General features: G+C 50.8%; 8 protein-coding genes across 8 annotated transcripts, besides 9 other annotated features; 4 read left to right on the plus strand and 4 right to left on the minus strand.

Moving 5' to 3' along the window:
- Positions 1 to 453: 453 nt before the first annotated feature.
- ACLA_082490 (DNA-directed DNA polymerase POL5) lies at positions 454 to 3,683 on the plus strand (the record flags this gene model as incomplete). Its single annotated transcript, XM_001267983.1, has 5 exons — positions 454 to 825; positions 884 to 1,478; positions 1,553 to 2,355; positions 2,411 to 2,716; positions 2,790 to 3,683. 5 exons carry the CDS (start codon positions 454 to 456, stop codon positions 3,681 to 3,683), a joined length of 2,970 nt encoding a protein of 989 aa, XP_001267984.1.
- A 160-nt stretch (positions 3,684 to 3,843) lies between these two features.
- Positions 3,844 to 4,941, minus strand: ACLA_082500 (MOSC domain-containing protein; the record flags this gene model as incomplete). The annotated part of the gene is made up of 1 exon (XM_001267984.1): positions 3,844 to 4,941. One exon carries the CDS (start codon positions 4,939 to 4,941, stop codon positions 3,844 to 3,846), a length of 1,098 nt encoding a protein of 365 aa, XP_001267985.1.
- Positions 4,942 to 5,392: 451 nt separating this feature from the next.
- ACLA_082510 (putative pyroglutamyl peptidase type I) lies at positions 5,393 to 6,306 on the minus strand (the record flags this gene model as incomplete). The annotated part of the gene is made up of 2 exons (XM_001267985.1): positions 5,393 to 6,142; positions 6,196 to 6,306. The coding sequence occupies 2 exons, from the start codon at positions 6,304 to 6,306 to the stop codon at positions 5,393 to 5,395; spliced, it is 861 nt and encodes a 286-aa protein (XP_001267986.1).
- Positions 6,307 to 7,789: 1,483 nt separating this feature from the next.
- Positions 7,790 to 9,668, plus strand: ACLA_082520 (cytochrome P450; the record flags this gene model as incomplete). Its single annotated transcript, XM_001267986.1, has 6 exons — positions 7,790 to 8,014; positions 8,095 to 8,211; positions 8,269 to 8,371; positions 8,422 to 8,493; positions 8,551 to 9,156; positions 9,217 to 9,668. The coding sequence occupies 6 exons, from the start codon at positions 7,790 to 7,792 to the stop codon at positions 9,666 to 9,668; spliced, it is 1,575 nt and encodes a 524-aa protein (XP_001267987.1).
- A 1,358-nt stretch (positions 9,669 to 11,026) lies between these two features.
- Positions 11,027 to 11,047: a microsatellite.
- A 1,401-nt stretch (positions 11,048 to 12,448) lies between these two features.
- Positions 12,449 to 12,474: a microsatellite.
- Positions 12,449 to 12,475: a microsatellite.
- Positions 12,476 to 13,567: 1,092 nt separating this feature from the next.
- Positions 13,568 to 15,574, plus strand: ACLA_082530 (uncharacterized protein; the record flags this gene model as incomplete). The annotated part of the gene is made up of 1 exon (XM_001267987.1): positions 13,568 to 15,574. One exon carries the CDS (start codon positions 13,568 to 13,570, stop codon positions 15,572 to 15,574), a length of 2,007 nt encoding a protein of 668 aa, XP_001267988.1.
- Positions 15,575 to 16,562: 988 nt separating this feature from the next.
- Positions 16,563 to 16,594: a microsatellite.
- Positions 16,595 to 16,777: 183 nt separating this feature from the next.
- Positions 16,778 to 16,808: a microsatellite.
- A 554-nt stretch (positions 16,809 to 17,362) lies between these two features.
- Positions 17,363 to 17,422: a microsatellite.
- Positions 17,423 to 17,643: 221 nt separating this feature from the next.
- Positions 17,644 to 17,673: a microsatellite.
- Positions 17,674 to 18,119: 446 nt separating this feature from the next.
- On the minus strand, positions 18,120 to 21,960 carry ACLA_082540 (putative checkpoint protein kinase (SldA); the record flags this gene model as incomplete). Its single annotated transcript, XM_001267988.1, has 3 exons — positions 18,120 to 20,320; positions 20,401 to 20,857; positions 20,968 to 21,960. The coding sequence occupies 3 exons, from the start codon at positions 21,958 to 21,960 to the stop codon at positions 18,120 to 18,122; spliced, it is 3,651 nt and encodes a 1,216-aa protein (XP_001267989.1).
- Positions 21,961 to 22,557: 597 nt separating this feature from the next.
- Positions 22,558 to 24,461, plus strand: ACLA_082550 (DNA-(apurinic or apyrimidinic site) lyase APN1; the record flags this gene model as incomplete). The annotated part of the gene is made up of 4 exons (XM_001267989.1): positions 22,558 to 22,982; positions 23,173 to 23,292; positions 23,353 to 23,487; positions 23,543 to 24,461. 4 exons carry the CDS (start codon positions 22,558 to 22,560, stop codon positions 24,459 to 24,461), a joined length of 1,599 nt encoding a protein of 532 aa, XP_001267990.1.
- A 524-nt stretch (positions 24,462 to 24,985) lies between these two features.
- Positions 24,986 to 26,932, minus strand: ACLA_082560 (putative nucleotide-sugar transporter; the record flags this gene model as incomplete). Its single annotated transcript, XM_001267990.1, has 2 exons — positions 24,986 to 26,371; positions 26,468 to 26,932. 2 exons carry the CDS (start codon positions 26,930 to 26,932, stop codon positions 24,986 to 24,988), a joined length of 1,851 nt encoding a protein of 616 aa, XP_001267991.1.
- A 552-nt stretch (positions 26,933 to 27,484) lies between these two features.
- Positions 27,485 to 27,522: a microsatellite.
- Positions 27,485 to 27,523: a microsatellite.
- Positions 27,524 to 27,572: the final 49 nt, after the last annotated feature.

A 27,572-nucleotide genomic window follows, 5' to 3' on the forward strand; every position in this document is an offset into this window, starting at 1 on the left:
AAAGATCGTCCATGAAAGCATACGCGGAAATATAGGATTTGGCAGCGACATATATATATTCTTCCTAGAGCATATCAGCGGAAACTGTCCTCGCTGTTGGCGATATAACGGCACCAAAAAGAGATCTAAAAAGGACATTCGAGTGGCTCCCCATGGAACCTGACCAAATTCTGTAATTTATTCTTATTCTACCCCTGAGACTTCAGAAACCACCGACAACTATCAAAAAGTGAAGATGCCCAGAACGGCGATCCGTTGCCTCCTATCAGATGGCGCTAACCCGATTGGGGCGCCGGCCTCATAAATTTTCTGTTGTTTTGCGCTGTATCACCACCATCAAATCGCTGCATCTCCAATGAGCAGCAACTACACGTGGACACTGCTTCTCTTTGCTTCTACACGCTCAACTCTGAGAAACACTTGGGGAAATACAAGTATCCTACATCTCCAATCATGGCGCCATATCACGCCGGCTCGAAGAAGCGGCGGCGCGAGCCATTCAACGTCGATACCAAGCTGGTCGAAATCTACGAGGATCTCGCCAATGAAAAGGACGAGATCCGTCTGAAAGCCGCTCAAGCGCTGGTGTCGCACTTCACCCCGGACAAGAACCCCACTGACGAGCAGATCAAGAAGGCTCTGCAGAGGCTCTTCCGCGGTCTCTGCAGCAGCCGCAAGGCCGCCAGAATCGGCTTTTCGATTGCCCTGACGGAGATCCTGACCCAGGTGTTCGCGGGCTCCAGGGAGGCCTCGGAGCTCACGATCCCCGCTATTATGGACGTCTGGGAATCGCAGTCGAATTCTTCGGGTAGCGAGTCCGGTCAGGTAGGATGACGTCCCGACTCTCGCTCATCGATTGTTGTGCTAACTCTTCTTACCACAGGAGCAAAGGGATCATCACTTTGGACGTCTGTTCGGCGCGGAGGCTATCATCAAGTCTTCGATCCTGTTCAAGTCCAAGGTTCCCCCTGCGGAGTGGACTAGGCTTGTGGACCTGGTCTTTGATCTGGCCAAGAAGAAGCCCTGGATCAGAGAAGAATGCGGATGGATCATCTACCGCTGCATCTTTGATCTTGCCGCTCAAAAGGCTGAGGTGAAGTACGTCGAGGTTGCTCTGGAGCGTCTCTGCTCGCACGAGCTCGCCCGCACACCGGAGGGTGTCTCGATCTGGCTCGCAGTCAAGGAGGCCTTCCCCAAGTCGAACTTTCCCAGCAAAGTATGGAAACATGACGACCCCTTGGATGTAAAGGACCGGAATCAGCTGGCCAAGGTCATGAAGGAATCGTCAGCTGCCGATTCCGCAGAGGGGGCTTCCGGCAGTAACCCCAAGGCATCCGGGGTGTGGAGCTCGAAGCTGCATTTCGCCTGGGACGCCGTCATCAGACAGCTCGCTGGTGTATCAGCCAAGGAGTCTTCCAAATCTAAGAGTTCATCGTCTCGTCTCAGCTTTGCTGACTTCTGGTCCGAGGTCGTTGACAGTATGTCCTTTCTCTCCCCCCCCCCTCTCGTTTGTACGTCCTGCGGTATATCTAACCACAGACATCAAATGCAGATGGTCTTTTTGCTGCCTCATCCTCCGAGGAACGCAAGTACTGGGGCTTCCTTGTGTTCATCAAGGTCCTCGGTGAAAGCCCCCTGCCACTTGCCTCGGTCGTATTCACCAAGAATCTTGTCCGTTGCCTCACAAACCAGCTTGCTGTTGAGGATCGGTACCTGCACCGGATGGCCACCAAAGCCGTCAAGTCTATCCAGGTCCGTGTCACAAAGGAGCCCGAGTTTGCTGCGGCTTCCGTCAACGGCTTGATGGGCGCGGCTGGCTCCGTGAACTTTGACCAGGCTACCAAGACGAAGACCATTGAGAAGATCGTGGTCGAGGCCAATTCCGATGCTCTGAAGCAGATCGTGCCTCTTTTCGAGAAGCTTATTGCGAAGCCCGGGACAGACGACGAGAAGGCCGCGGCGGCATGCCGGCAATCCCTTGCTGGCCTGCTCTTGTCCATCGTGAGGTCCCGGGCTTCGGCCAGCGGTGAAGCCCAGGATGACTTGCAGGCCACCCTTGAGCAGGTTCTGCTCACACTTGTGCGGTTCGGTTACTTCAAGGCCCAGGACGATTCATCCATCCAGCCTGCCGTGAGCGAACAGACACAGGAGCTTTTCCGGAACAGAATCAGCTCCTGCTTGAACACTCTAATCGTCAACCACAAGTACGCGACAACGCTCCCCTACACCGTTGTCCGTAAGATCCGCGACGCGGCCAAGTCGGAGGAGTATGGCAAGTTCATCATCGACATGGACGAGAAGCTTCGCGACTCGGTCAAGACGGCATTCAAGTCTCTGAAGAAACTGTCGAGCATGGTGAGTATCCTCGGTCATTCTCTAGGAGGACTTGTTACTGATTACTACATCATAGGAGAAGAAAGACGGAGTCTCCGGCGTCGAGGCGTTCAAGCTGCTGTACTCGATGACTCTTCTGCAGGTGTACAACGGAGACGCCGACGCTGTATCAATGCTTGACGAACTTGACTTTTGCTACACCAAGTTCCTGGGCGACAAGAAGTCCAAGGATGACGAAGCTTCCGAGGCCTCGGACGCCCTGGTGGAGATTCTTCTGAGCTTCGCGTCGAAGCAGTCGCAGCTCTTCCGCCGGATCAGTGAGCAGGTATTTGGTGCCTTTGCCGACAAGGTCACCGAGGACGGCCTGGAGTCACTTGTCTCTGTATGTTTTTTTTTTTTTTTCTCTCTCTATCTTCCTCAATGTTGAAGAGTCTGTCGCTAACGGGGCTGTCCAGATCCTGGAAGCGAAAGAGAGTCTTGCCGGACAGCAGGAAATGTTCGAGCAACAGGATGACGAAGAAGGCGACGAAGAGATGATGGACGTTGACGAGGACGACAGTGACGTTGAAGTCATTGATGCAGAGGGGTCCGGCGAGGAAAGCCAGGACGATGACGAAGACGAAGAAGGCGATTCTGCCGAGTCCGAGTCGGAAGCCGGGAACGACGAGGACCTTCTCGCCTTCGAGGCCAAGCTGGCCGAAGCCCTCGGCACGCACCGCGCAGACCAAGACCTCAACGAGGAGTCCGAATCGGACGCGGACATGAATGACGACGAGATGGAGCAGGTCGACGAGCAGCTGGTCAAGGTATTCCGGGCGCGGCGCGACGCGCTCGGCCAGAAGAAGGACAAGAAGGACGCCAAGGAGAACATGGTGAACTTCAAGAACCGCGTGCTGGATCTGCTGGAGATCTACGTGAAGAAATGCCACTCGAAGATGCTGGCGCTCGACCTCCTGATCCCGCTGCTGCGGCTCACGCGCAAGTCGACCGTCAAGCAGCTGTCCAACAAGGCCAACGCCGTGCTGCGCGAGTACACCAAGCTGTGCAAGGGCTCGGCGCTTCCGCCGGTGGCATCCGCCGAGCCCGTTTGGGAGCTGTTGAAGTCGATTCATTCCGAGGCCACGCATAGTGGGCCGCCCGCGCATGCTTCGGCCTGCAGCCAGGCGAGTCTGCTGGTGGTCAAGGTGCTGGTGGCTCACGACAAGGCGGCGATCTCGGACGTGGTGGATGTGTATGCGGCGACGCGCAAGCAGCAGCTACTCAGCAAGAAGTGCCACGTGCAGCCTCAGTTCTTCTCCGACTGGAGCAACTGGTGTGTCTCGGCCAGCAAGCAGATGAAGAACAACTAAGCGATGGGCGCAGGCCCAAATACCTACAGCATTAGATACCTTGTCGATATTCATCTCGATATTCATAGCCGTATATGCCATAAAAATGTACAGTATGCGTTCAAAAACAGCCTCCCTCCGAACAGCCTCGTATACATAGCAGATCACAGACAGCGCTTGTTCAAAATCCCTTGATATACCGATGCTGCGTCGTCTCCTCCACCACCTCCAACTTCATCCCCACCGCCACCACCCCCTCCCTCCGCGGCGCGCTCAACATCCCAAAGCACGGCTTATACTTCATCCCCTCATCCACCCTCCGATACGCCATCAGCGTATCCCACGGCTCCCGCCGATCCTTCACGGCCGTATCGGGGTCCACATTCGGAACCTGGCAGCGCGCACACCGCGCCACAACATCCAGCTCCAACGCCCCCGGCGCACTCCCCTCCGCCTCTCCCGACGCAATCCGCACCACCTTCCACGAATCCTCCGACCACGCCGCCCCGCCGCGCACAATGATGTTCGGCCGGAACCGCTCGATGGTAATCGGCGCGGCGCCATTACCGCACAGCCGCGCATTCAGCTCCGCCAGCGACGCCTCCGACGCAATCAGCACGGGATGCACGTCCGGGAAGAACGTGCTCTGCTCGCGGCCCAGCAGGCGCGGGTCGCCGTTGCCCTGGAGGATGCGCGGCGTGGGGCCCTTGTACACGAGACAGACGGCGCGGCCCAGGAACTTGCTAAAGGGCGCGTTGACGGCCGCGCCGTAGATGTAGCCGTCTGTCTGCGTGTCCCAGATCTTCACCTGCGAGAGCATGGTGTGCGCGGCGAGCCAGGCCTGGTCTGGGCGGGCGGGGATGCGGACGGTGTCGTGGGCGGGGGCCCCCGTGATGCTGAGGATGAGAGTGCTGCTTCCGGCGTCACCGGCGTTGTCGTTGTCGCTGAGGGCGGTGTTGATGAGCGTCATCTGCGGAAGCTGGCGGATGGTGAGGAACTCGTGGGTTTTTGCGTCGACGAACATCCATTGTCGGTCGAGGTCGAGGCCGTGTAGGCGGATATTGGTCTTGGAAAGCTGCAGACCGCGGCAGGACTTGATCGGGTAGATGCGTAGGGAGACGATCTCAGTGGTTGTTCGCTTGGAGAGCTTGAGGGCTCGCAGGAGGCTTGATCTGTTCGTCCCCGTCCAGCCTATGATTTTGGGTGAGAGGAGGACGAGGAGCAGCCCGATGACGGCCACTGGGAGCGTCGGCGCTGGGAAGGCGCTCGATATCGCCATGGTGTGTTGTCAGGGCCTGGTTCCAGCTTCCGCAGGGTGTTAATGAAGCCTGGATTCCTCGAAGCGTATATCTTCTCTTATCGGCTTTAATTGGAAATCAGTAAGCAAAATCGTCATATCGGAATTCTGCCCGAGTTGACCGCCTGATCTATATCCATCACATCTCATAGCATGCTCAAAGAACCAAATACAATGTCAATTGCACAATTATCATCTGGTTTGGATGGTAAAGGGGGATTTCAGGTGCACATAGTATCGTTTAGTTGAGCATAGTACTTATCTACACTGTTGAAGTGGGACAAGTGATGCATACCCCTGGCAGAACCAACAAAATATATCTGACGATCTATGGATCCACATTCATTAAATAACCCATGCGACATATCATTATCCAAGCCATAAGATATTAGGTAGCTCTAAACCAACTAACCCATTTACTCACGCATTTGTATTATGTCCAGCAGGTGATCAACGCTTTGATCAATGCAACAGTGACCTCTCTCCCAGTTTGGACGGCCTGGTCGTTGTAGGCGCCAGGAACATGCAAGAAGGCAACGTTCCGATCCTGCCCTTGTCGATAAGCATGTGCTAAGCTAGTGTAAAAGATGAACTCGCAAAGATAACGGCCGGCGTCTTCTGAGATTCGCACGTCCTCCCCCGGCGCAAACGACTTCCACACGTTGAGAAACTTGTCGTTTGGTGGGTGAGGGTTCCATGAAGGTTGCCCAGCATGCGACAGCGACGTGTCCTGGGATTGTACTGTGACGTCCGTCATAGCGAGGGCGTTCGCTGAGCGCCCCGCTTCTAGCACCGAGGGCAAGTCCAACTCCCTCCATCCTTTCTCTCCATTTTCGTATCCTGACCGCCCTTTGACATCTGACATGAGATATGAATCGCGATGAGCCTTGGATTCGATAGAGTAGTAATGTCGAGTGCCAGCGATGCCCATGTGGATGACGATATCTGGTCTTCGACCGCCATGTGCCTGGCTGAATTCATCGATTATGGAAGGGATGGTTGCTTGGACCGTGGAATAAGCCACGGGGATAGGAGTTGGATGGACATGGATGGAGACGCGGCGAGTTACAGGGCTAGACCCTTCCGGCATGCCTGCCGAGGTGTCTGGGGAAGTAAAGGTGAAAGAAGGCGGAAGGGACGAAGCGATCAAGTATGAGGCATTGACGAGATTGGATTTGAATGGCTAAGTATTAGAGTTAGCTTGAACAACCTGGAAGCCTTTGAATCGCAACGTACCCCAAACCCGGTGACAAGGACAGAGATCTCATCCGACTCCGTAGAAGGGACTGAAGGGTGACTGGCTAATGAAGCCTGGGTAGACAGCTCGGCTGGCCCACAATCTCCCATGGTGGATAGCCGGAAGAATTGAGATATCTTTGATTAACCGGAACAAACGAGGTATCACGAGGCAAGACGTGATGGTTGAGGAAGGGAGAAATGAATGTAGGTATGTTGTCGTTGACCGTTGTACACCTGAAGCGATGGAGCTTTATCTTCCCCGCACTCTGAAATCGGTGCCAAATGCGGAATCTTGGCATCACGAGATCTGGCTGCTGCTTTGCATCTTCTGCAACTCGAGTGAGTGGAAGATGGAAGGTTCCCAAATCATCGATAGATCACACAGAGAATGCTCATTTTGAGGCACCATCATTGGAAGGTCCGTTTCTTGCGAGAATCGTCATGATTCCAAGCCGAGCGGAGACACGGTGTACAGAGGGCGACTGCTAAGACCTTATGAATCAAGGGACATCCAGTGGAACAGCAGTCAATGCTATGAATAATAGATTGGATCCTATTATTCCAGAAGTTCTTCTATTCAGAAAGAGGCAAGTGGGCCAGCGACCAACTTCAATTCAGACAACGATTGTCACCACCTAAGTGGCCAACTGCCAGCATTCCGACAGTTCCAGACTCTCAACTCCAGCCGCCCAGCAATCAGCTACAATTTATCCCTAATTCCCTAGTGCCTCTCCGCCAAAACCTACATAAAGGGAGATGGGATCACGGATGGCGCTTGAACCGAGTCTCAAAACAGTAAAAGCCCAGAAAGAGTCCATCTTTCCCCGCCAATACGATAATACGATGGTCTTGGTGGCAGCCAGAGACTCCATAATGGTGTCAAATGCTGCTCCACGACCAATGATGGTTTCTTCGCTTAATCTCAGATCGTCGATCTGAGAACACCCCTGACAAATCAGGAATTGAGGATCCCTCATCTTCAAGAAAGAAAGAAAGTAGGAGATCTTCATGCATGATTTTTCCTCAAATGCTACTTTGGATGATGAACGAGAATCGACTATGGCATAAAAGAGCTCTATCACTTGTCAGTTTCACACACGCAGACCGTGGCTTTGAGTCCAAGCGTCTCGCTTTGGACAGGATCATGGAATCGAGATGCCTATTTCAGTAAAACGCATGTTAATCAAACTCTGGTACGGAGTACGAGCTGGAGGAATGCCATACTTGCAGATGTTTCATGCTTCTCGGCTAGAAATTCCCGCCTTCCCTAATGAACCAGGAAGCAGAGGCAGCGAACAGGCCGGAAATGATACCGATGCTGCCATAACTTCTTCCCATATTAAGCACAAAAACGCAACGGTCAAATGCTGATCCCGTATTCGACGTATTCATTCGTATTCGCGACTCACTGACTTGTGCAGGGAAGTCCCCGCTCGGATGTATACATTCCGCGGGCTCAGATAGAGGCATAGACTCATGGACCTATCTATTGAGTGAATGCTTTAAGTAGCGGTATCCTGTTACTCACAGAGAGTGGCATTCTCCCTATCTTCTTCGTTTTGGTCTCTGTCGAGTCCTTCAGTCAGTCACCATGGCTTTGATTTCTGAGCTGCTCGAAAGTCGATACCTTCTCCAAGGAATCGCCCTGGCCTTTTTCTTGGTGATTGTGTCGCATTTCTACCAGGAGCTTGCTGATGGATATCCGTATCGAAACATCCCCTTGGTAGGGAGAAGCCGATGGGAGCTTTCAAATGGCAAAGCCAAAGATCGTTTTGTGAAGTCTGCGAAAGAGCTCATGGCTCAAGGCTTCAGTCAGGTAAGAATATTGGGATCATGGCTCATATGCGTGATGAAGCATCACATCAGTCCAATGATAGAAGCTGATATCCAGGACAGGGCAGGACCGTGTTCCAATTGATGTTCACTCACACCCCCATGATCGTCTTGCATCCTAAATTCATTGACGAGATCAAGAGTCACCCACATCTGAACTTCGACGAGGCGAACAAGAAGGTGGCTACATTTTGTCTAGATGCATATGTGTAGAGGGCAGGCTGACCGATAGTGCAGGCCTTTTTCGGATCCAAAATTCCAGGATTTGAGCCTTTTGAGGGTCTGGACAAAGACCACATCTTGTTGGATGTGATCAACAAGAAGCTAACCCATACGCTTGGTGCGTGTAGCTGACATTCGACTTGGTTCATCGCTGATGATGCTTGACAGGCAATCTCACCATTCCTCTTTCGCAAGAGACTGCGGCTGTTGTCAAAGAAACAATGCCCCCGCGAACTGATGGTATGTTTCCCTGCCCGATCCGAACCCATCACCTCTAACAAGAAGTTGCATTGGTAGAATGGCAACCTCTCATGTTCGCGCGCGAAATTCCATACCTTGTTGCTCGGTTGTCATCCCTGGTATTCCTGGGCGAGAAGATTTGTCGTGATAAGGAATGGCTGAATGTATCTGTCAACTATACCACCGATGCCTTTATTGGAGCCCGTGCTCTTAGACTGTGGCCCACCATCACCCGCCCCGTGGTCCATTGGTTCCTGCCATCCACGCGTAGAGTCCGGAAGCACATCCGAGTCGCCAAGAAGATTGTTCAGGACGAGATCCAAAAGAGAGAGCTGATCCGACAAGGCAAGCTTCCGGCAGAAGATCCCCCACGGACGCACGCAGATGCTTTGGATTGGTTCCGAGAAGTTGCCGCCGGGCGTCCTTTTGACGAAACGAGGAACCAGATTGGTCTTTCTCTGGCCGCAATTCACACCACGTCTAACCTGCTGACGAATGTTATGTATGACCTGGTAGCCTACCAGGAGTACATCCAGCCACTCAGGGATGAAATCAGGGCCGTAATGGAGGAAGACGGAAGTCTGAGGAAGACCAGCCTTACGAAGCTGAAGCTGATGGACAGCGTCATGAAGGAAAGCCAGCGCATGAATCCTGTGAGCATCGGTACGTCTTTTCCCATGTCCGCACCCGAGTAAAATCTCCGACATGCTGAACTTTCCCAAGCCTTCCTGCAGCGTCTCGCCAAAGCCGACCTTACCCTGTCGGATGGCACATACATTCCCAAGGGGGCGACCCTGATTGTGTCCGCTCACGCGATGCGCGATGAATCCATCTATCCGGACGCCAACCAATACGATGGCTACCGCTTCTACAACAAACGCCAGGAACCCGGCAACGAGCACCGCTTCCAGTTCGTCACGACGAGCCCGGAACACTTTGGTTTCGGCCATGGGATCCACGCATGCCCCGGACGATTCTTCGCGTCGAACGAGGTCAAGATCCTCCTGATCCATCTGTTGATGAAGTACGATTGGAAGTTCGCAGAGGACAAAGGCCGCCCGCAGGGGTTCATGCACGGCACCGAGATTATCTGCGATCCCCGAGTGAAGTTCCTCTACAAGGCGCGGACGCCGGAGATTGATCTCTCGAGTCTGGGGGAGGGATTGGCCGCATGAACTGTTTGTTACATGGGATGAATCGATTTGCGCATGCTTAGCGAGACAAATGCCTAAAACCAAACCAAACCGAAAAAAAAAAAAAAATCAAAAACACACGTACGATATGACATATGGACCTCTGTACTTATACCGGCTTTCCCCACATACTCTGTTGTAACTTGTCATCCATGCTACTTGGTATGCAACCGCTGTAGCCGCAACCTGTTTGTGAGAGATGCTGCAGCGCATCATGTAAGGATTCTGCGGGCTACAGTCGAGATATCATTCTCTTGCTGGTCAAGCATTTGGCTCGATACATCCATAGGGTACAGGGCACAGGACACAGGGTACATACAACCATCCCATTCTTCTCAACTCCAGAGTCCGCAAGATAGGATCAGCTCACAGACAGCGGCCAGAACTACTTCCAGTACCCCACGCCATCAAAGTTCTGAGTTCAACCATCCAACCTCACCTGAACACGATGAAGCCGTGAGGGTGGATACCCTAGTAACCGCAGTAGCTACACAAGTGCATGTACCCCCACAGACTCATGCAGTTCGCACTGGTCAACGCAAGGGAGACAATAGTCGGGAATCATGCAGATGCGAAGTCATAGCCAGGCTGATTCTCCATCCTGTATCTATCTATGTAGTTCTAGTAAATGGTTTCCAAGGCTTCATTCTCTGTATATTGCTGAATCAAATCGTATACTCCTACTGCGACGGAAAGACTATGTAGAGAGTTTAACAGTTCCATGTCTTCAAGCTCAACGGGCCGAAGCCGGAAGATTTGAGTTAACGACGGGGAGTCTTTGTTCATCTTCCCTGACCTATAATTCCCATGGAAATCAGATGCAGATCTTACTACTCATGTTAGCTACCAAGATCCAAGCCCAAAGAATCGATGGAGCACAGGTATAGGCGCGTAGTAAGTAATTAGGTAGGTAGGTTGTAGGTACTATTATTGAGCGATCCACCAAAGAAACCAGGAATACAATTGTCTCCCAGTGAAAGCTGCAAACCCACCGAGAGGAGTTCTCTCCAGAATTCCAGCCTCGATACCTACCTAATGCTCTTCACCAAATTGCTTCCATGCTGATTCGATCTTTGAATACCATTTCTTATTTTATTTTATTTTTTTATGTTCGTCCAGTGAGAATTCTTGCCTCGTGCATGATACGGTAATTTACCACACGCGCGGATACGCGTGGTAGACGCGTCCAGACGCGTGCTCTTACCCCTCCTTGACGCGTTGAATCCCGAAGATCTCCGATGTGATAAGCGAATGACTAAGCACTTTATACCTGGGCGGTTTTGGCTTTGTGCTTCGACGAGAGGGAGAGTATAACAAAGACCATTCACACTGTAGCCCTCTTTTTTTTTTTTTTTTTTTTTGTGATTCAATCAATTGTGAACACTGAACAATAGCTGCTTGGGAAAATAGAGTGTTTCTTTGTGGGATTACTCTATTTCAACTACCTTCGATCGAGGATACTGTGGCCCAACAATAACTGAGGGAGTAGCACTGCCTTCATGAGGCGGTTACTTCAGTCGCGTCTTGAACAGCCAACACGCACGCAACGCACAGTACGTGGTAGTCTGGTAGATACGCTGTACGCCGGACTAATGCATGCTCAGCCCAGCTTCGCATCGTGGTTTGTCAATCTGAGGGTGGAGATGTGCATCTGCGACTGCAGGAGACTGGAGTTTGAGCCTGTCTAGGAGACTAGGACTCTACTGTTACTTAGTACTTAGGCTAGACATGGACACTATCTACTCCGTTCTAGACAGTGAAACCTGTAAAACGCTTCAGAGCGCAGCGCTTGAACAGAACAGGCTTGTCACTTGTGGATCATGGAATGATCGGCTCCAAGGCCTGTCTTTGGTCAAAAAGCGGATGAACTGAACCCGTGGACTCTGTACTCTGGAGTCTGGAGCCCATTGAGCTCCCCTTCTCCAGGGTCTGGCGGTCGAGGTGGAATTCTTCCCAGCCACCCGGGGTTTCCCGTCTGTTGACCGCTTGATTGACTCGATGGATGTTGAGGTGAGGTCAGAATGGGGATGTAAATCCGTCAGCTCCAGGAGTTCAATGCCTTGATTTGGCTTGAACATTAATGGAAGAAAAAGACGTTGATGAGATCCTTCTAAGACCTCCTTGCAGTGGGATGCAGTAACTAACAACCATCATTATTAAATATCAAGTGTAAGTAGTTAGTTGTCTCTCTCGTGGGGACCAGTCACAGCCGGACAAGCAAGCCAGCACACAGCTGAGCAACACAACTGGAGGAACGACTCCATCGGACGGGCTGCGATTTGTCGACCGCAGCGAATTTCTGGAATTTTATCCCCTAGAACTGTCCACAGAGAATCGCTGCGCGCGGTGAGGCGATTCAGATTTTTTTTTTCTTTTTTGGCCCTGACCGACCAGCCGACGGAAATTAGAGACCAATGGGCGGTTCTTGTCTTGATATTACAGGGCGGTTGGAAAAAACGGAGTACTCACCAGGTACTCCGTAGTGAGACCTCTATACAGAATCATAGAAATATAGGAGGTGAGTGTCTGTCTCAGTGGGACTATAGATATTCTGTAGATTGATGGTCAGTATATCTAGATTCCGTGGAAGGCAAGGTACTTGAACCACCGCAGAGCTTGCCATGATTGCATCAACTCAGATACCTCCAGACATCCAGATCAGTAGTAGTAGAGACATTCTCTGTATGATTCATATCCAGCGTAGGGGAGCAGCAAGCAGTCAGGCTCACGGGACAATTCTCCGCATTCCAGAGAAGTCATACATGATGATGATGATGATGATGATGATGTTGTTGTTCTTGTTGTTGCTTGATATCTGAGGGATGACTTCGAGCAGCCTTTTCATCTTTCTGTCTGTCTCTCTCTCTCTCTCCTCTCTTTTCAGTGATATGATCGAGCATCTTCCTCTTGACGTGGTCGTTTTTCTCTTTGCTCGTCGAGTGGAACCAGCCCCTGAAGGCCTGCAGTGCCTAAACCGTGCCCCCCCCAAGGCCCTAAAGCATCGAGTGATTTAGGTGCTCTTCGAGTAGTCCGATACTGTATTATTACCGCTGACCATCCTTATTATTACTGTCCTCTATTTACTTCGCTCTTTTGCTTCTTCTCTCTTCCTCTACACCTTTTTCCCACCTCTCTCCTGCATCGCTGTCTCTTTTTTCTTCCCGGCGAGCGTATTGCTCGCATCAGTCCCGTCTCTTTGCATCTTTCCCTTGTCCTTGCTTTTCTTTTGTGTTGGTCTGGCGTTTTTGTGTGTCTCTCCCGTGCCCCATTTCCTGTCAAATGCCCCCCAATGGACCGTGGATCCCATCCGATGTGATACTACAACTACAACTACAACTACTCCAAGCTTGAGTCGCAACCGCTTCCTCGTGCGCTTCATCGCATTGACTGGACCATTTCAACAACACACACACAAATCCGATTGCTTTTCCTGTTTACCGACCACTCATATCTTGACGAGCTATATTTCCTTTCTTTATTTTTTTTTTTTATTTTTATTCTCTTTCCTTGTTCGCCTGACGAATTACGAACTCCCTCCTCCCTCGACCGCGCATTCGGACTGATCGAAAGGCCTGTTGAACTGTTTACTGAGACCGATTCCTTTTTGATCTTTCTCCTGGAGCTTCGATACTCCTTAGACGTCTGATTCGCAAAAGCAATCTTGGTGTTACTCAATTGCGACTGAAGCAAGTGTTTGCAACACCAGATCCAAGCTCCGCGCTAACACCTTATACATCGCAACATACTGGATGAGCGCAATGATATTCGCTTAGCATTGATACAGAACTCCCAAAAAGAAATACAATTTCTCGCATCATCTTAGCAATCCCTCCGGCTTGCGATTGGTTGCGCCAGGAACGCGACACGGAACATCCGACGTCATGGCTTACCGGCAGCAAGGGCTCTCGCGCACCCTGCCAAAGGACTTCACCTTCTACTCAGCGAGCGCTGAAGAACCACGGACACCTGAACGCACATCAATCCATGTGGATGGACCTCCACCTCCCCCTCACCATTCTAGCTGTCGTCTGCGAAGGTTGCGTGTCCGCTCGGGAACCGACCTGTTTGCGCAGGCGCAGTATGACCTCACCACATTCGATTTCCACCCTTCGGATATCCCCCTACCCTCGATTGAGATCCCTTCCTCGCGCGAAGCTCCATTGGCGCAGTCATTCCCCGAGTCCTTGATGAGAGACGATCGCTTTTTAGCTCCCCCACGAAATCGAATGGCTTTGAAGACACCTCCCGCTCAAATCCGCGGCAGCCCGTTCGATGAGCCCAGCGCTTGGTCCTCATGGGATCACCAGACTATCGGCGAGACAATCCAACGGCCTGGTTCCGCCTGGTCGCAAGCGTCCGACTCCTCAGTATCTTCGATTGAGACTTTTGCGTCCCGGCGCTCCCTGGGCGGTAGCTGCACCAGCGCGGAGAGTGATCATCATGATCCCTTCTTTTACCTGGAGATTCCCCCGAAACAAGCCCTGGAACAAACGCCCCGAATGACGGTGAATGATGGAAAAAAGCCCCGGAACGTGTCAAGGAAGGATCGATGGACCCTGGATATGGATAATCACCTCTGGAATACTTACCAGCTCTACATTCAGGCTCCGACAATCACCCCATTCAAGATGACTCCGGGCAGCATCCCGCCGCTGGGGGTCACACATCGTGTGGCCAGAGAGGCAAAGAAATCATGGGACAAGAAGCGATACCGGCTGACACGGCCATTCCAATCTTCTCTGCACCAGCCACAGCAACTACGGAGCGGTGAATCGACGCCCACACCTAGAACGGAATCCCCCAAGGCCGCGTGGCCAAAGTCGGAGGCATCGACCAGGCGCAGATTGAAACTCCTATGCAAGCGGAAATTCTCCATCGCGCCTCATTACCAAAGATTAATGCAATCTCGCAGCCCGACGCCGCCCCTGGACCTGTTCTCACATCATTCGAATGAAGTGCCTCAAATCGAGAGTCCTGGCGGCAGCTCAACCACTTATGCCACGCGTGATTTGGGTGTATCTCTGGTCGCTAGCTCCGTCCCCGGGCCTCTGTCACAGCTTGCGATGGAGCACGCCTCCCCGCCGACCACTACCCGCGAATGGACCCAGTCTGTTCATTATGAGCCCCAGAGTCATCGCGCCGAGCCGCTTGCAAGGACGCATGTCCATCTGGAGGATCCGGCGTCGGTACCGCGACTCGGATCGCCATTCACATACCACACCTGGGGCCCAAATGTTTCAAAGAAGAGCGTTCATTGGCATACTCCGAGGGCCCGGCGAGAGACAATACATGTAACTGGTTCGCGGTTGCGCCCTCCTCCACAGGTGGAAGCTCTATCAGCGACCAACGACACTCCCATTATTCAAATAGCGCAGCAATCGAGCGAACTATCAGACGAACAGGAGACGCAAAGGCACTTGGAGAGTCTCGTTCGAGACGGCAAATTGACTGACATTGGCCACCGACGTGTGCGCATTCGGAGCCGCGGTGCTACTACCAGCGCCATCACTCCCCAGAACCTCGACCAGCTCTTCTCCCCACCATCTTCGGCGTCCCGGAACGAGGAAACCGCCTCTGTCGAAAAATCTGCCCCCAACCCGCTGTTGAATTTGAGCGGCGAGAACATCAAACGATTGGGCTCACCTTTCAAAGTGGATGGTGCATCGAAACGGCCTGAATCGCGCAGATTTATCCGACACGCTCCGTCACTATCTGATCCATTTGCAAGTGGACCACTACCGCGGGCAAGGCCCGTAAACCGAGACGTTTCGTCCAAAGATCAACAGGACATGAGAGGCGCACTGCCATACGATCCAACCGAGCGAGGCATATCCGATGCAGAGCGAATCCGCAGACAAATACTGAACATGTCCTACTCTCGACAGTGACATTGATTACCTTCACTAATGACCTGGATGAATTTGGCCCTGACCGAATGGGGGATCAGCAGTAATAACGACAGACACGGTATTAACGACTTTGATGACAAACATGAAGCTATAAAACGAAAATCGATTATTTCTTTCCAGTGCGATAGAAACGAGACGACGAAAACCGACAAAAACGCCCTTGGACGACCGAAAAGCATGACCATAAAAAAAAGACATGAATACTCTTACGCTGTGTGCATCGCGCCTCCGAATCATATGTTCATTGTATCGCAAGTGGGAGGTTGACACTGACCTGGATACCAGTGGACATCTCCTGGAGATGATGGACGTGCGACCAAATTCTTCTTCTGACCTCAATCCGTACCACAGCAGGATTCTTGTCTTTCAACACTTTTTCACCTTGACATTCGATTCTCTTTTGGGGACTCGCTGTTTGACCGATGGCATTCATTGGACTCCTCTACTGGCTGTTGGATACGCACAACACAGCTGGCAAGCACGACAGATCAGAGATCCTACTACTACTACGCTTCGGCTCAAGCTCTACACTCTCTACTCAGATTTCCATTTCATCTACTTCATACACCAAACTTCAACACTCTTTACCATCAACAAGACACAAAAAGAAAATACAAAATCCTCGAAAAACATCATCCACACAATCTCACTATCCTTAACTTTCCTTTCTTTATCTCTCTTGCTTCCTTTCTGTCCACCCCATCTCACACCATCTCAAAAACAAAACCACCTCATGAATTCTTATGAGATAAACGAATGACCCCCCAATCCACAACCACATGAACCAAGGGAAGGGAGGGGAAACGATCCCATTGACTGATTGACTGAAACGTTCCCGAAACGACAACCATCCATTCATAGACGCCACGATTTCCAGCCTCAAAGCAAAGCGAAGCCTAGCCCTGATTTTATCCTATCTTTCTTCTTCTTCTTCTTCAGTCACCAGCGCCGAGCATAAGCAAGCATATTCATATTCATGTTCATGTTCATGTTCATGTTCCGTGTTCGTGTTCGTTCATTCTGTGTTCTTTGCAGCATTGCATTGCATCGAATTGTATTTGCATGACTTTGAATTCGGCGATTCTTGCTGTTGGCCGGGAGGGTTTTGCATGTTGCATTGCATCTTACAGGAACTTGTTTCTGTTTTCATTTCTCTATTTTTTTTTTCATCTTATCTTATCTTCTCTCTCTCTCTCTCTCTCTTTTTCTATCTATTTTGATTTGACTCAGATATTACGATTTGACATGATGGAGGTTGGTAGTCCTTCTGCTTAGCCGTTCTATCATCGACGGGATTGACTCCGAATCTGCAAGTTCTCTGTAGTATGCTGGCCAGATGGACGGAGTACCATTCATGTCTGGGTCGAAGGTTCTATGGACAGTAGTGTAGACATTACTAACTTAGATCCCATTAGAATATGTACAATCATCATGTGTACACAGCTCACATGAGCAGTCTGGACTGCTCATATGAGCCATACCCCATACATGTGACCGCCAAGACCATTAATAAGCATTTATGGCTCGCGCGACCTAAAATATTACCATACTATCTTACCTGAAATCTAAATACTTATATTATTTTATCTGGAAATCAAATACAGCATACTTTAATAAACTTAAGAAATCTTAAAGTTAACTACTTTCTAAGTACTTAAAAACCTAAGTACTTAGAAATTACTTATTATTTATTTTTTTATTTATATAGAAAAAATATAATATGAAGTAACTTATTATACTTATAAAAGATAATAGATATTATTATTTTAAGTACTTAGAAATTACTTATTAACTATTTAATAAGTACTTTCTAAGTACTTACTAAGTAGTTAATATAATTATCTTTTACTATAGTTATTAATATATATATCTTTAGTAGAGAGAGTAATATACTTATTTAATATAGATTATAAAAAACCTAATTTTAAGTACTTTCTAAGTACTTACTAAGTAGTTATAATAATTATTTTTTACTATAGCTATTATAATATATATTTTTAGTAGAGAGAGTAATATACTTATTTAATATAGATTATTAAAAATAATTTTAAGTACTTTCTAAGTAATTTCTAAGTACTTAAAAATTCTTTATATACTTATCTTTCTAAATAAATTCTAAGTACTTTCTAAGTACTTAGGTTTTTAAGTACTTAGAAAGTAGTTAACTTTAAGATCTCTTAAGTTTATTAGAGTATTTAATTTAGTAAAATAACAGAAAGGGTGGTGCGAGCTGAAATCTATTTCAGTATGGTAAAGGGTGGTGCGAGCATCACATGACTTATTCATGTAATTTACAGATTTACCGCTCGCCGGAGTAAAATTACGAGCTCATCCGACCTGCAACCACCAATCATCATTGAGACGTGGCAGCAAAACAAACAAAAAAAAAAGAAAAGTAAATTAGAAAAAGAGCAAACGCTAACGCTGCAAGACAAGGGGGTATAGAAAATATCGAGCAATAAGCATCATAAAATCAAGCAGAAGGGAGGCTTAAAAAAAAAACTCCCGGCTAACAGCCGACGAATTACGACCTCTCCAATTTCTTCTTCCTCTCTGCAACAACAGCCTCGAGCTTGCGGATCTGCAGGCCGAGGCTCTTCTTCTCTGCATTGGCCAGTAGCCAATCTTCCATTTTTGAACGGACATACCGCATGGATTGCAGAACGGGAAGAACCGCGGGGTTCTCCATGTCGACCGGGCCCGGGTTCGTTGCACCCAGTTCCATCTGCACCCACCGCTCGGCACCAGGATTGAGGAGGAGGTCGAAAACATCGCTCCAGATCTCCCGGTCCCAGTAGCGCTTGAAAGATTCGCGAATGCGATAGGTGCGCATCGTCGCCGAGCCGCCCTCGCTCTTCCGTACGGGGGTAGATTCGATGTACTTGCCGAAGAGCATGACGTGCACGGTCCCTGCGAGACCGTAAAGATCGATTTGGTGGGTCCAGGGCCGCATCTCACGGATCTCGTTGCACTCGTGCTTGCCGGTCTCCCAATCAGCCATGAACTGGACCGATGGCTGGAACGCGTGCATGTCGATGCCACGACCAAAGTCGATCAACGACAGGCCTCTGCTGCGCCAGCCGCACAGACCGCGAGGGGAATAATGGAGCTCGCGTGGATCGGTGATCTCTTCGTCCAGGTCGAGGAGTGATGGCGTTGTTGACTTATCATCGAAACGGACCAGACAGTTGTCAGCTTTTATGTCACCGTGCAGGATGCCACAAGCATGGAGTGCCTCGACAGTGCGGAACAGCTCAACGGTAAAGAACATGGCCAGTGCTTCATCTAAACCGCCCTCACTCGTACCATTGGCCGTGATAGATTCATTCCGAATCATGTTAACCAGGTCCAAGAGAGTACCCTGTCCCCGGTAATCCTCCACAAGAATGCTCTCCCCTTTATAGACATGAAGTTCGTGAGCCCGAATGATACTGTCTGCTGCCCGTGACAAATCTGACATCTGGTTCAGGCGTTCGTGCGCAGTCCGTATCATGTAAAACTCCCAAGCGTTCGGAGGCCCAACTTCCAATTTGATTGCCTCGAAACCAAAACGAGATGTGTTAGGGGTCATCGATCTTCTTCCAGCCGTGAACTGGGAACCTCGACTACCATCATCTGAATCGGAGGATGGGCATGCTTCCAGACTGTCGACACTCTCCGCGAGGTAAACAGGTGCATAGGCTCCGGCTCCAAGCTCTCGTCTGATGATATAGCTTCTCTCAGCACCTGGCAATTCAAGAATCGGCACATCGAACGAGGCTTCGTCGCCGCTCCGAGGACGCTTGATGTGGGTCTTGACAAACTTCTGAATTGCAGGGGCGTAGTGGCTATCCTGTTCGGGGTGGCCATGGTACCCTTGATAGGACATCAGTGGTGGGTCGAGGGAATGAAGGATGGTGTTGCGGATTGTCTTGTCGGTGGGATTGCACTGGGCCTCGTTGATGACTGCCCGGTGCTGCTGCTGCTGCCCCTTCAACGGCGAGAGTAGTCTGGGGCTGGATCGTGCCTTTTGCGCAGTCGGACTCATTGCTACATCTTCTGGGAAGCCGATAAGATTCTCCGATTGCTGTGGCGTTGGCCGAACTAGTGGAGTCATTAGAAGGTTGCCCATTTGCGGTTTAGATGGCGTTTTGGTGTTGTAAAGGCTGTTTCGAGCAGCTGTCATGGAAGGAAAGGAGTGTTCTGTCCGTTCAACAATCGGCGTCATGAAAGGCAGGCGATTCTGGGCAACCACGGCAGGATCTCGATACGGACCATATGGCGGATTATAGTCCTCCGGCATTTCGGGCACGAATCTTTCTCTTCTGGCCGTTTCATCAACACTTGTGTTATCCTGGCCCACCAGTGAATCCGGAGGAAGCAGATCTGCGTCATCCTTGGCCGAATACTGAGTCCATTCACCATCAATAACGCTTTCTGCCCGCGTTTCATCATCGAAATCCTCATCAGCTTCATCGTCAGATCGGTGGAAAGTGGTAGTCTCGTCGTCGCCAAAGTCGCTGGAAGCGGCCGAGAGGTGGCCAGTTACTGTGCTCTCACCAGCACTTGTGTAATCATCATCGTCAAAGTCACTACTTTCTGCTATCTCAGTCTCTGCCTTTAATGGCTGATTGAAGATACTGTAGATCTCATCGGTAGCAGCGCGAGTATGGATCGTCATAGTCGGCTCAGCAGTACTCTTGCGACGAACCTTGTGTTTAGTTGGGGAGTCGAATTTCATTTTGACTGGATGATCCTGTCAGTCAGCAAGCGATGCACAACAAGATGAAAACTGAAAGGAGCGAATATGGATAGGCAGTCCTCACTTGTCTGGGTCTCGCCTTTGACTTCACGAAGTTTCATTTTCCGCGCTTTGCCAGATTTACCCTCATATGACCCCTGAAGATCGGTTGCCAATTGGGCTTCTTGCGAATCTGCATCCTTCACTGTCAACTTTCGATTGAACTGCTCTGGGAGCTCATGATCGAGGCTCTGCTCAATGAAGTTTTCTGCTTGGATTTCGGGACAAGCAACATTGCCGGAAATTTGCTTTAGGGGTGCTTTTTGAGACCGCCAGTCTTTGTCCATCCAACCGCGATGCATTGCCCGAAGCTCTTCAAAACTGATTTCTTTGCTGGGGTTCCTATGATCGGGGTATACTGCCTCCAGGTTGACAAACACGCGCTCCCGTCTTCCAGTCCTTGGATTTACCGCTTCCCTTACATGATGTTCTGGAATGTGTTTGGTTGGGACTGACTCTTTGAGAGGTAGATCTGATTTTGACTGAATACATGAAATCATAACCGAAACCCGGTACATGTCACCAATTAGTCCTGTGATCGTAAATATGCGGAATTCAAGAAAGAGGAATGGAAAAGCAAATCATAACTCACCTCATCTCTGAAGATAGCCATCTTCTCCTTCGGAGCAGCCTTCTTTCCTGCCTTAAGTGTCTCTCCAGCCCACGGCCTTGCTTCCACTCTGTTCTCCTTCCTTCTTTCCTGCATTGACCCAATACTATCCCATCCCTTAGTCGGTTCGGAAACAGCAGGTTGGCTAGCTGCGGGATCGGTATCGGAGAAGATAGCCATCTTCGGTTTCCCTGACTTTGTGCGCGGAGCGGCTGCAGTCGACGGAGCTGGTCTCTGGACTTGTGCATCTGGACCCGCGGTGGCAGGTAGAGAAAATGGGTCGATTTTGGCGGCGAGAGCGGGGCGTACCGCCGGCAGCGCGGGCGACGAAGGTCCGCTATCTTGTGTGCGTTGCTCGTATCTTCTCTGGAATTCACTGTATTTTCGGATCAGGCGCTCAGTTGGTCTAGCCTCGCGGTCCACACCGAGTCGGTACACCTCCTCGGCCTGGGTCCATCTTCCAGCCCCTTCAAGCCAGGCAGCAAATTCCTCATAGAACAGAGCCAGTCCTTCGCCGATATGATGACGTGCTAGAAAAGCAAATGTCTCCCTTGGAGAGTCGGAAAAGAGCCTTATATAATGAAGCCATAACCGCAGATATCGAGGGTCATTCTTGTAGAGGGGGGAATTGAGGAATGCCTTGACGGCGCTTTCTAGTAGAGGGAGAAGACCAGACTCGGCGGTTGCTTGGGAGGAGGGGTATGCATTCAATGTCCATTTCACATAGCGGTCATAAATGTCAAGCGGGTCATCTGAGTCATCAATTGCCTTCAACTCGGCTTCGTATTCTTGTCGAATGGCATCGTTGAGAGTTCTTGTTTCATTAGGTGAAGGGGATGCCAGGCTGTCACTGGGATCTCTCGGAGAAAAGATACGGGCAAGCTCCTTTGCCGAGCGCCCCCCGGGTAGGGACTGGATGTTTTCCTTCTGATTCTCGATGATATCGAAGTTGATGAGATCGTCGGAGGCCGCCATGGCGGCGACGGGTAAGGTGGGAATAGCGGTCAAACAGGGGTATGATTGCGGTTCAGATAGTCAATTATGGCTGTTTTGTCAAAACTCAGTTCTAAACATATATTATGTCAGTTTCAAGTTGTCGAATTAGCCGTTTGTCGATGAAATTGTTGAGCAAGGTCGAGATATGCAACAGTGTCGAGAATTGATCGAGTTTGGGTTTATCGATAAACAGCTCGATTCGGTTGCCCTGGATACAGTCACGTGAGCGCCATACCAAATCAAGTAATATTCGATGCTCTTTTTCGATGTGAAGATGAGTATCGATACACAGCTAATTGGCAAATCTGAGCTGTTTTAAATATAAGATTAGGGTAATATTTGTCTAGACTAATTTGACTGTGGTCCTGCAGATTTTCAGCCGCTTTCTGCAGGGCGTGATAGTATCATTGGCTGCAAGCTGAGTAAGTAAGGACATCGGACTTCACCCATCACATACAAATGTGACCTCGTCCTTTACCTCAGCACAACCATCAAGGTCAACCCGGCTACGAACCTCGACCTAATCGTAACGCAATTTCTCCAAGCTTCAGGTTCTCGCATGCAGAAGGACTTGCTATGCCGCCCCGATCCCGCAATGTGACGTCCGGTGCCGTCTCCGAATCCTCGCCGCAAAATCGAAAAAGCAATCAGACTGGAAGTAACAAGCGAGATCTTGAGACAGTACAAGAGCAGGGCTCGCCGCTAAGGAGATCCAAAAGGGTCAAGGCAGAAGCTTCAAAGACCATATCAGGGGTCGATCAATCGGAGATCAGTGACGCTGTCGACTCGAAAAAGCCTCGCGCTCGAGCTTCCGTCAAGAAAGAAGCTGAGGAGGAAGTTAAGATATCCGTCGATGCCAAGTTGGAAACACAAAGCCTAGTGAAGACCGAGCAACCGGAAAAAGCTACAGTGGCAGCAACTGTATCGCGCAAGAGGAAACCGAAACAGGAGAAGGAAGTCGAGATGATTCCATTGAGAGCCAGGACGCAAGGACTGCGCATGTGTGTAGGTGCTCATGTCAGCGCTGCAAAAGGTCGAGCTACCCGCCTTCTATGCCCACATCTTTCGAATGTATGCCAATCTTTCTGCGGGATATAGGTGTCTTCAACGCCGTGCACAACAGCATGCACATCGGGTAATATACCCTAGTCTGCAGGGGGGTTAACGAGGGATATTGACCATGCCTCTTAGTGGTAACTCATTCGCGCTCTTCTTGAAGTCGCAGAGGAAATGGGACAACCCTCCTCTTCAGGATGACATTCGAGACCAATTCCGTCAGCTGTGTCTAGAGCACAAATACGACGGCGCGAGGTAGGACAAGCCACAGATCGTCTTGTTCCTCCACTCTACATTACTAAGGCAATGTTATAGACACATTCTTCCCCATGGTTCATATCTCGTCAACCTAGCCCAAGAAGACAAAGCCAAGGCAAAGCAGGCATACGATTCTTTCCTGGATGACCTTCGTCGCTGCGAAGCCCTCGGAATCACTCTCTACAATTTCCAGTGAGCCTGAAGCGCTACCTCACCATGTCTTTAAAAACGCTGACCAAATATCCAGCCCCGGCAGCGCAAACCAGAGCAGTCTCGCAGACGCTCTCGCCAGACTCGCCAAGGCGCTCACCAACGCACTCGAAGCCACCTCAACCGTAACACCGGTCCTCGAGACGATGTGCGGCCACGGCACAACAATCGGCGGCTACCTGACCGAATTCCGCGACCTCCTCGCCCTGATTCCGCGCGAGCACCACGCCCGCATCGGGATCTGCATCGATACCTGCCACAGCTTTGCAGCAGGCTACGATCTCGCCACGCCCGCCGGCTACAGCACCTTCATGCAGGATTTCGAAGACGTAATTGGCCTGCAGTACCTGCGCGCCCTGCACCTGAACGACTCCAAGGCCCCGCGCGGCAGCAAACGCGACCTCCACGCAAACATCGGAACAGGCTTCCTCGGCCTCCGCGCCTTCCACAACATCATGAACGACCCGCGTCTCGAAGGTCTCCCCATGATCCTCGAAACACCCATCGACAGACCCGCCACAACCGCCGCCAAAGCAAAAACCACGACCACCACCAAAGACAACAGCGACAGCGAAGCCGACCTAGACTCGGACCCCAACTCTAAACCCAAGAAAAAAGTATTCAAACGTCCCGCCGGCGCTAAGGCACCCTCTGTCCCGGACCCGTCCGTCTGGGCCCGCGAAATCGCCCTCCTCGAGTCCCTCATAGGCATGGACCCGGAGAGCGCAGAGTTCAAGACCCTCGAAGCCGATCTCGCGGAGGAAGGCAGGGAGACCCGCGAGAAACATCAGGAGCAGTACGAGCGCAAGCTGGCGACCGAGGAGAAGAAGAAAAGCAAAGCTGGCGGGACGGGGCAGAAGACGTTGATGGAGATGGTGCAGGGTTCTGCGAAGAAGCGGAAGGCGGGGAAGGCGGTTGAAAGTGAGAGTGAGGATGAGGGGTGTCAGAGTCATTGATCCATCTAAGGCGAACTCATGATGCATATGTACACTACACTTCAATGGCAGGTATAGAGATGTTACACCTGCTTGAACGGCTCATTTCACGCGAGGTACGAATATGGAGAAGAGAGAAGAAAAGAAAATGTCATTGCGATCCGTGGGTATTCTCATGCGAGATATCAAAGCAACATTCCAAATGGAGAGGGATATATAGACAGTATTGTGGGACGAATCAGTGGTCTCACTCAAGAAAACAAAAGAATCCCGTCGATACGAGAGGTCAATGGCAAAATATGTGCACGAGGCTCTTGGATATTCCAGTCGTCTAGTTGGCCGCAAGAGCTCGAGGAAATCATTGTATAGAGACATCCACCAGATTTCTACCCGGACAGTTGCACCTTGAGGAGACGGGACGCCCGAACACCAGGGACCGTGCCTTGACCCGCTAGTTCCAGACTGGCAAGACAAGGGTAGAGCGTGATACGACCCGGGGAATGAAACCAGACCAGTGGCTTTATGAAACAGGTACGATGTGGTCTTCAAGGCCTTCCTGCCGGGTTGGTCTGGTCGGCGGACGACTGACTGCTAGCGCCTGGACTCGGGCCGCGTCCCACTCGGGGCGGGAATTGTGAGTCGGGGGTCAAGACCACAGGCGGCGCGGATTTCAGCGGAGAAGGGCCGGCCAAGCGCGGAGAGAAAGGACGCCCTTCGCTGTCACTCAGATTACTCGTGGAGATCTTGAGGCCGCGGACATTGCTGCTGGCCCCGCTAGCTCTACCTTGGAATGAGCGGCGTTCATCGGTCAAGCCGTCCGCGGAAGTAAGGTGTAAATTATCGTCCACGGGCACATGGGCGACGGGTGCGACCATGCTCGTCTCTTGATCGTCGATTCTGTGATACGTTCCACGCTCCCTAAAATAAGCAGGGTCGGAATCATCGCTTTCCGAATCCAGATTCGGGCTGCGCTCCCAAGTGGCACCTTGTCGCGCCTCATCACGCATTTTGGAAATCTTCATGTAGTTATAGCACCCAATACTGGCGATGGTGACAACAAGCCCAGTGATGTTGACCGCGGTCAATTGGTCATGGAATACAATGCCCGCCGCGCTGATGGTGATGACTTCTTTGAAGATGCCGCAAATGCTTAATGTGACGACGGAGGAACGCTTCAAAAGAGAAAATTCGGCCGCGATCATGCAGAATGCTAGCACTCCGGGGAAGATCAGGAGGAAGATCGCGAAGCCGCCGCCATGTGACTCGGACAAGGCTGTAATGCCGTCGCCTATCTGAGTGGGGCCTTCGACGGCTAGTGCAATGATGATCAAACAGACGAACATGACAGGGGTGAGGAAGAAGAGGGTCGAGAACGGGTTGGAGGTGGCGGGATGCCGTAAAAGGAGGATCTGGGTCAACCCCCATCGGAAGCCCGAGAAGAAGGCCGAAGCAATGACCAATGCAAAGCCCACGGCATTGAACGCGGTTTCTCCAGCGACCATCATGACCACGCCGACAGTCATGGCAGCAATGATGATGATGAGCTTGACGGAAGGCGTTTCGAGTCGGAAAAGGAAGGCGAAGAGAAGGACAAAAGCGAGAGCGGAGGATTTACACATGGTAAGGAAGGTCAGAGAGATAAATTTCAGGGACATGTTGCCCAGTCCGATATCGAGGGAGGTCGCTGCACCGCAGGGAACAAGGCGCGTGAGATAGAAGAGCTTTGTGAGAACCGGCCTCGATTCCGTCGCATCATGGCTGCTTCGAGTCGGATCCCCAGGCAAAGCGGATGGCGGATGGCGCGGGCGCAGCGAAGGGATAAGCCAAAGAATAAAGGATGCAAGTGTGAACTGGACGGCCATGTGCACGCTAGTTGTGAAGAGAGGAAAGGGGAACACGACGTGGTCTTTGGAAAACATCCATTTGTTGTACTATCCCCCGATAAAAAGAAGAAGTTAGCAACCCCGTCATGATTTCACAATGCCCTCCTTCGCGCGCAGCAAGGATCCGTGAGCATAACCACTTACAACAGAGATTGATAAGGAAAAGAAGTACCACAAAAGGATCAGGCCGATATTGACGAGCAGTTTCTTGATGACGTCTTGATCGGCCAAACCCAGATTCAGAGGATCATATCGGGAGGCCTTGACACCAGCTATGCGAGCATCCAATTGCCGCCGTTGCTTTCTCCGCTGGCGCCTCTGGCGACGACGTTGTTTTGCTGTGAGACCGATTTCCTCATCATCGTGAAGCTCATCGTCAGAGCTCACAACACCTAGCTCCACACTTTCAGCGATTGAGGACAGATCGGACATATCTGCTTCGTCTGCCGTTAAAGGTCTCTGTTCATCCCGTTTGTAGCCGACCCCCTCGCCAATTGCTCTGGAATGGTCCTCCCTCTGTTCGGTCGGAGCTGCTAGTGAGGACGCTCCCGCATTCGTGAGCACGGAGCTCCGGCGTCGGTGGTGACTCCCCGACGGTGATAAGCCCATTGTGACGCTCTATTAATTCGTTCAGGTGTAGAAAGGACGAAAAGAGAGAGAGAGAAAGGGGGGGAAAAATAATGAGAGAGAGAGAGAGAGCGGAGGAAGGAAAATATGTTCGTTTGCTAGACTGCAGTGAACTCCATCAGTGATTGATGATAAGTCAACGCCAAAGATTTGCCCCAGTGGATGACCATCGGTGGAATGAGATCACCGCCGACCGACTCGAGGAACTGAGAGAAGGCTGAAAAGGAATGAAAATGACCGATTAGACAGGTCTCGTGGAAGATGTTGGACGAAGGAGAAGATGCTGGAGATGCAATGTATGCATGTGTAGGTTGGTGGGTGGATGCGGGTGGATTGTCGGTAAGGTCAACAACAACAAGGAAATAGAACGGAAAGGAAAGTTTATCGCCCAAAAGGACGAAAGGAGGAGGGATCAGGGGAATAAAAGAGAGCGAGATCTGTCGAGAAGGTCGCCCCCGTTTTGAAGCAAGGGCGCCGAGAGCATACAGCTGGTGGAAGAGAAGGTTGTTATTATGGCTGAGGAGAATGAGGAATGAAGAACAAGAAGAAGAAGAAGCAGAAGCAGAAGAAGAACGATAGATATGATAATAATAATAATAATTAATGCATGCAATGCAAGATA

Source organism: Aspergillus clavatus, genomic scaffold, assembly GCF_000002715.2.
Source record: "Aspergillus clavatus NRRL 1 1099423829806 genomic scaffold, whole genome shotgun sequence".
NCBI lineage: Eukaryota > Fungi > Ascomycota > Eurotiomycetes > Eurotiales > Aspergillaceae > Aspergillus > Aspergillus clavatus.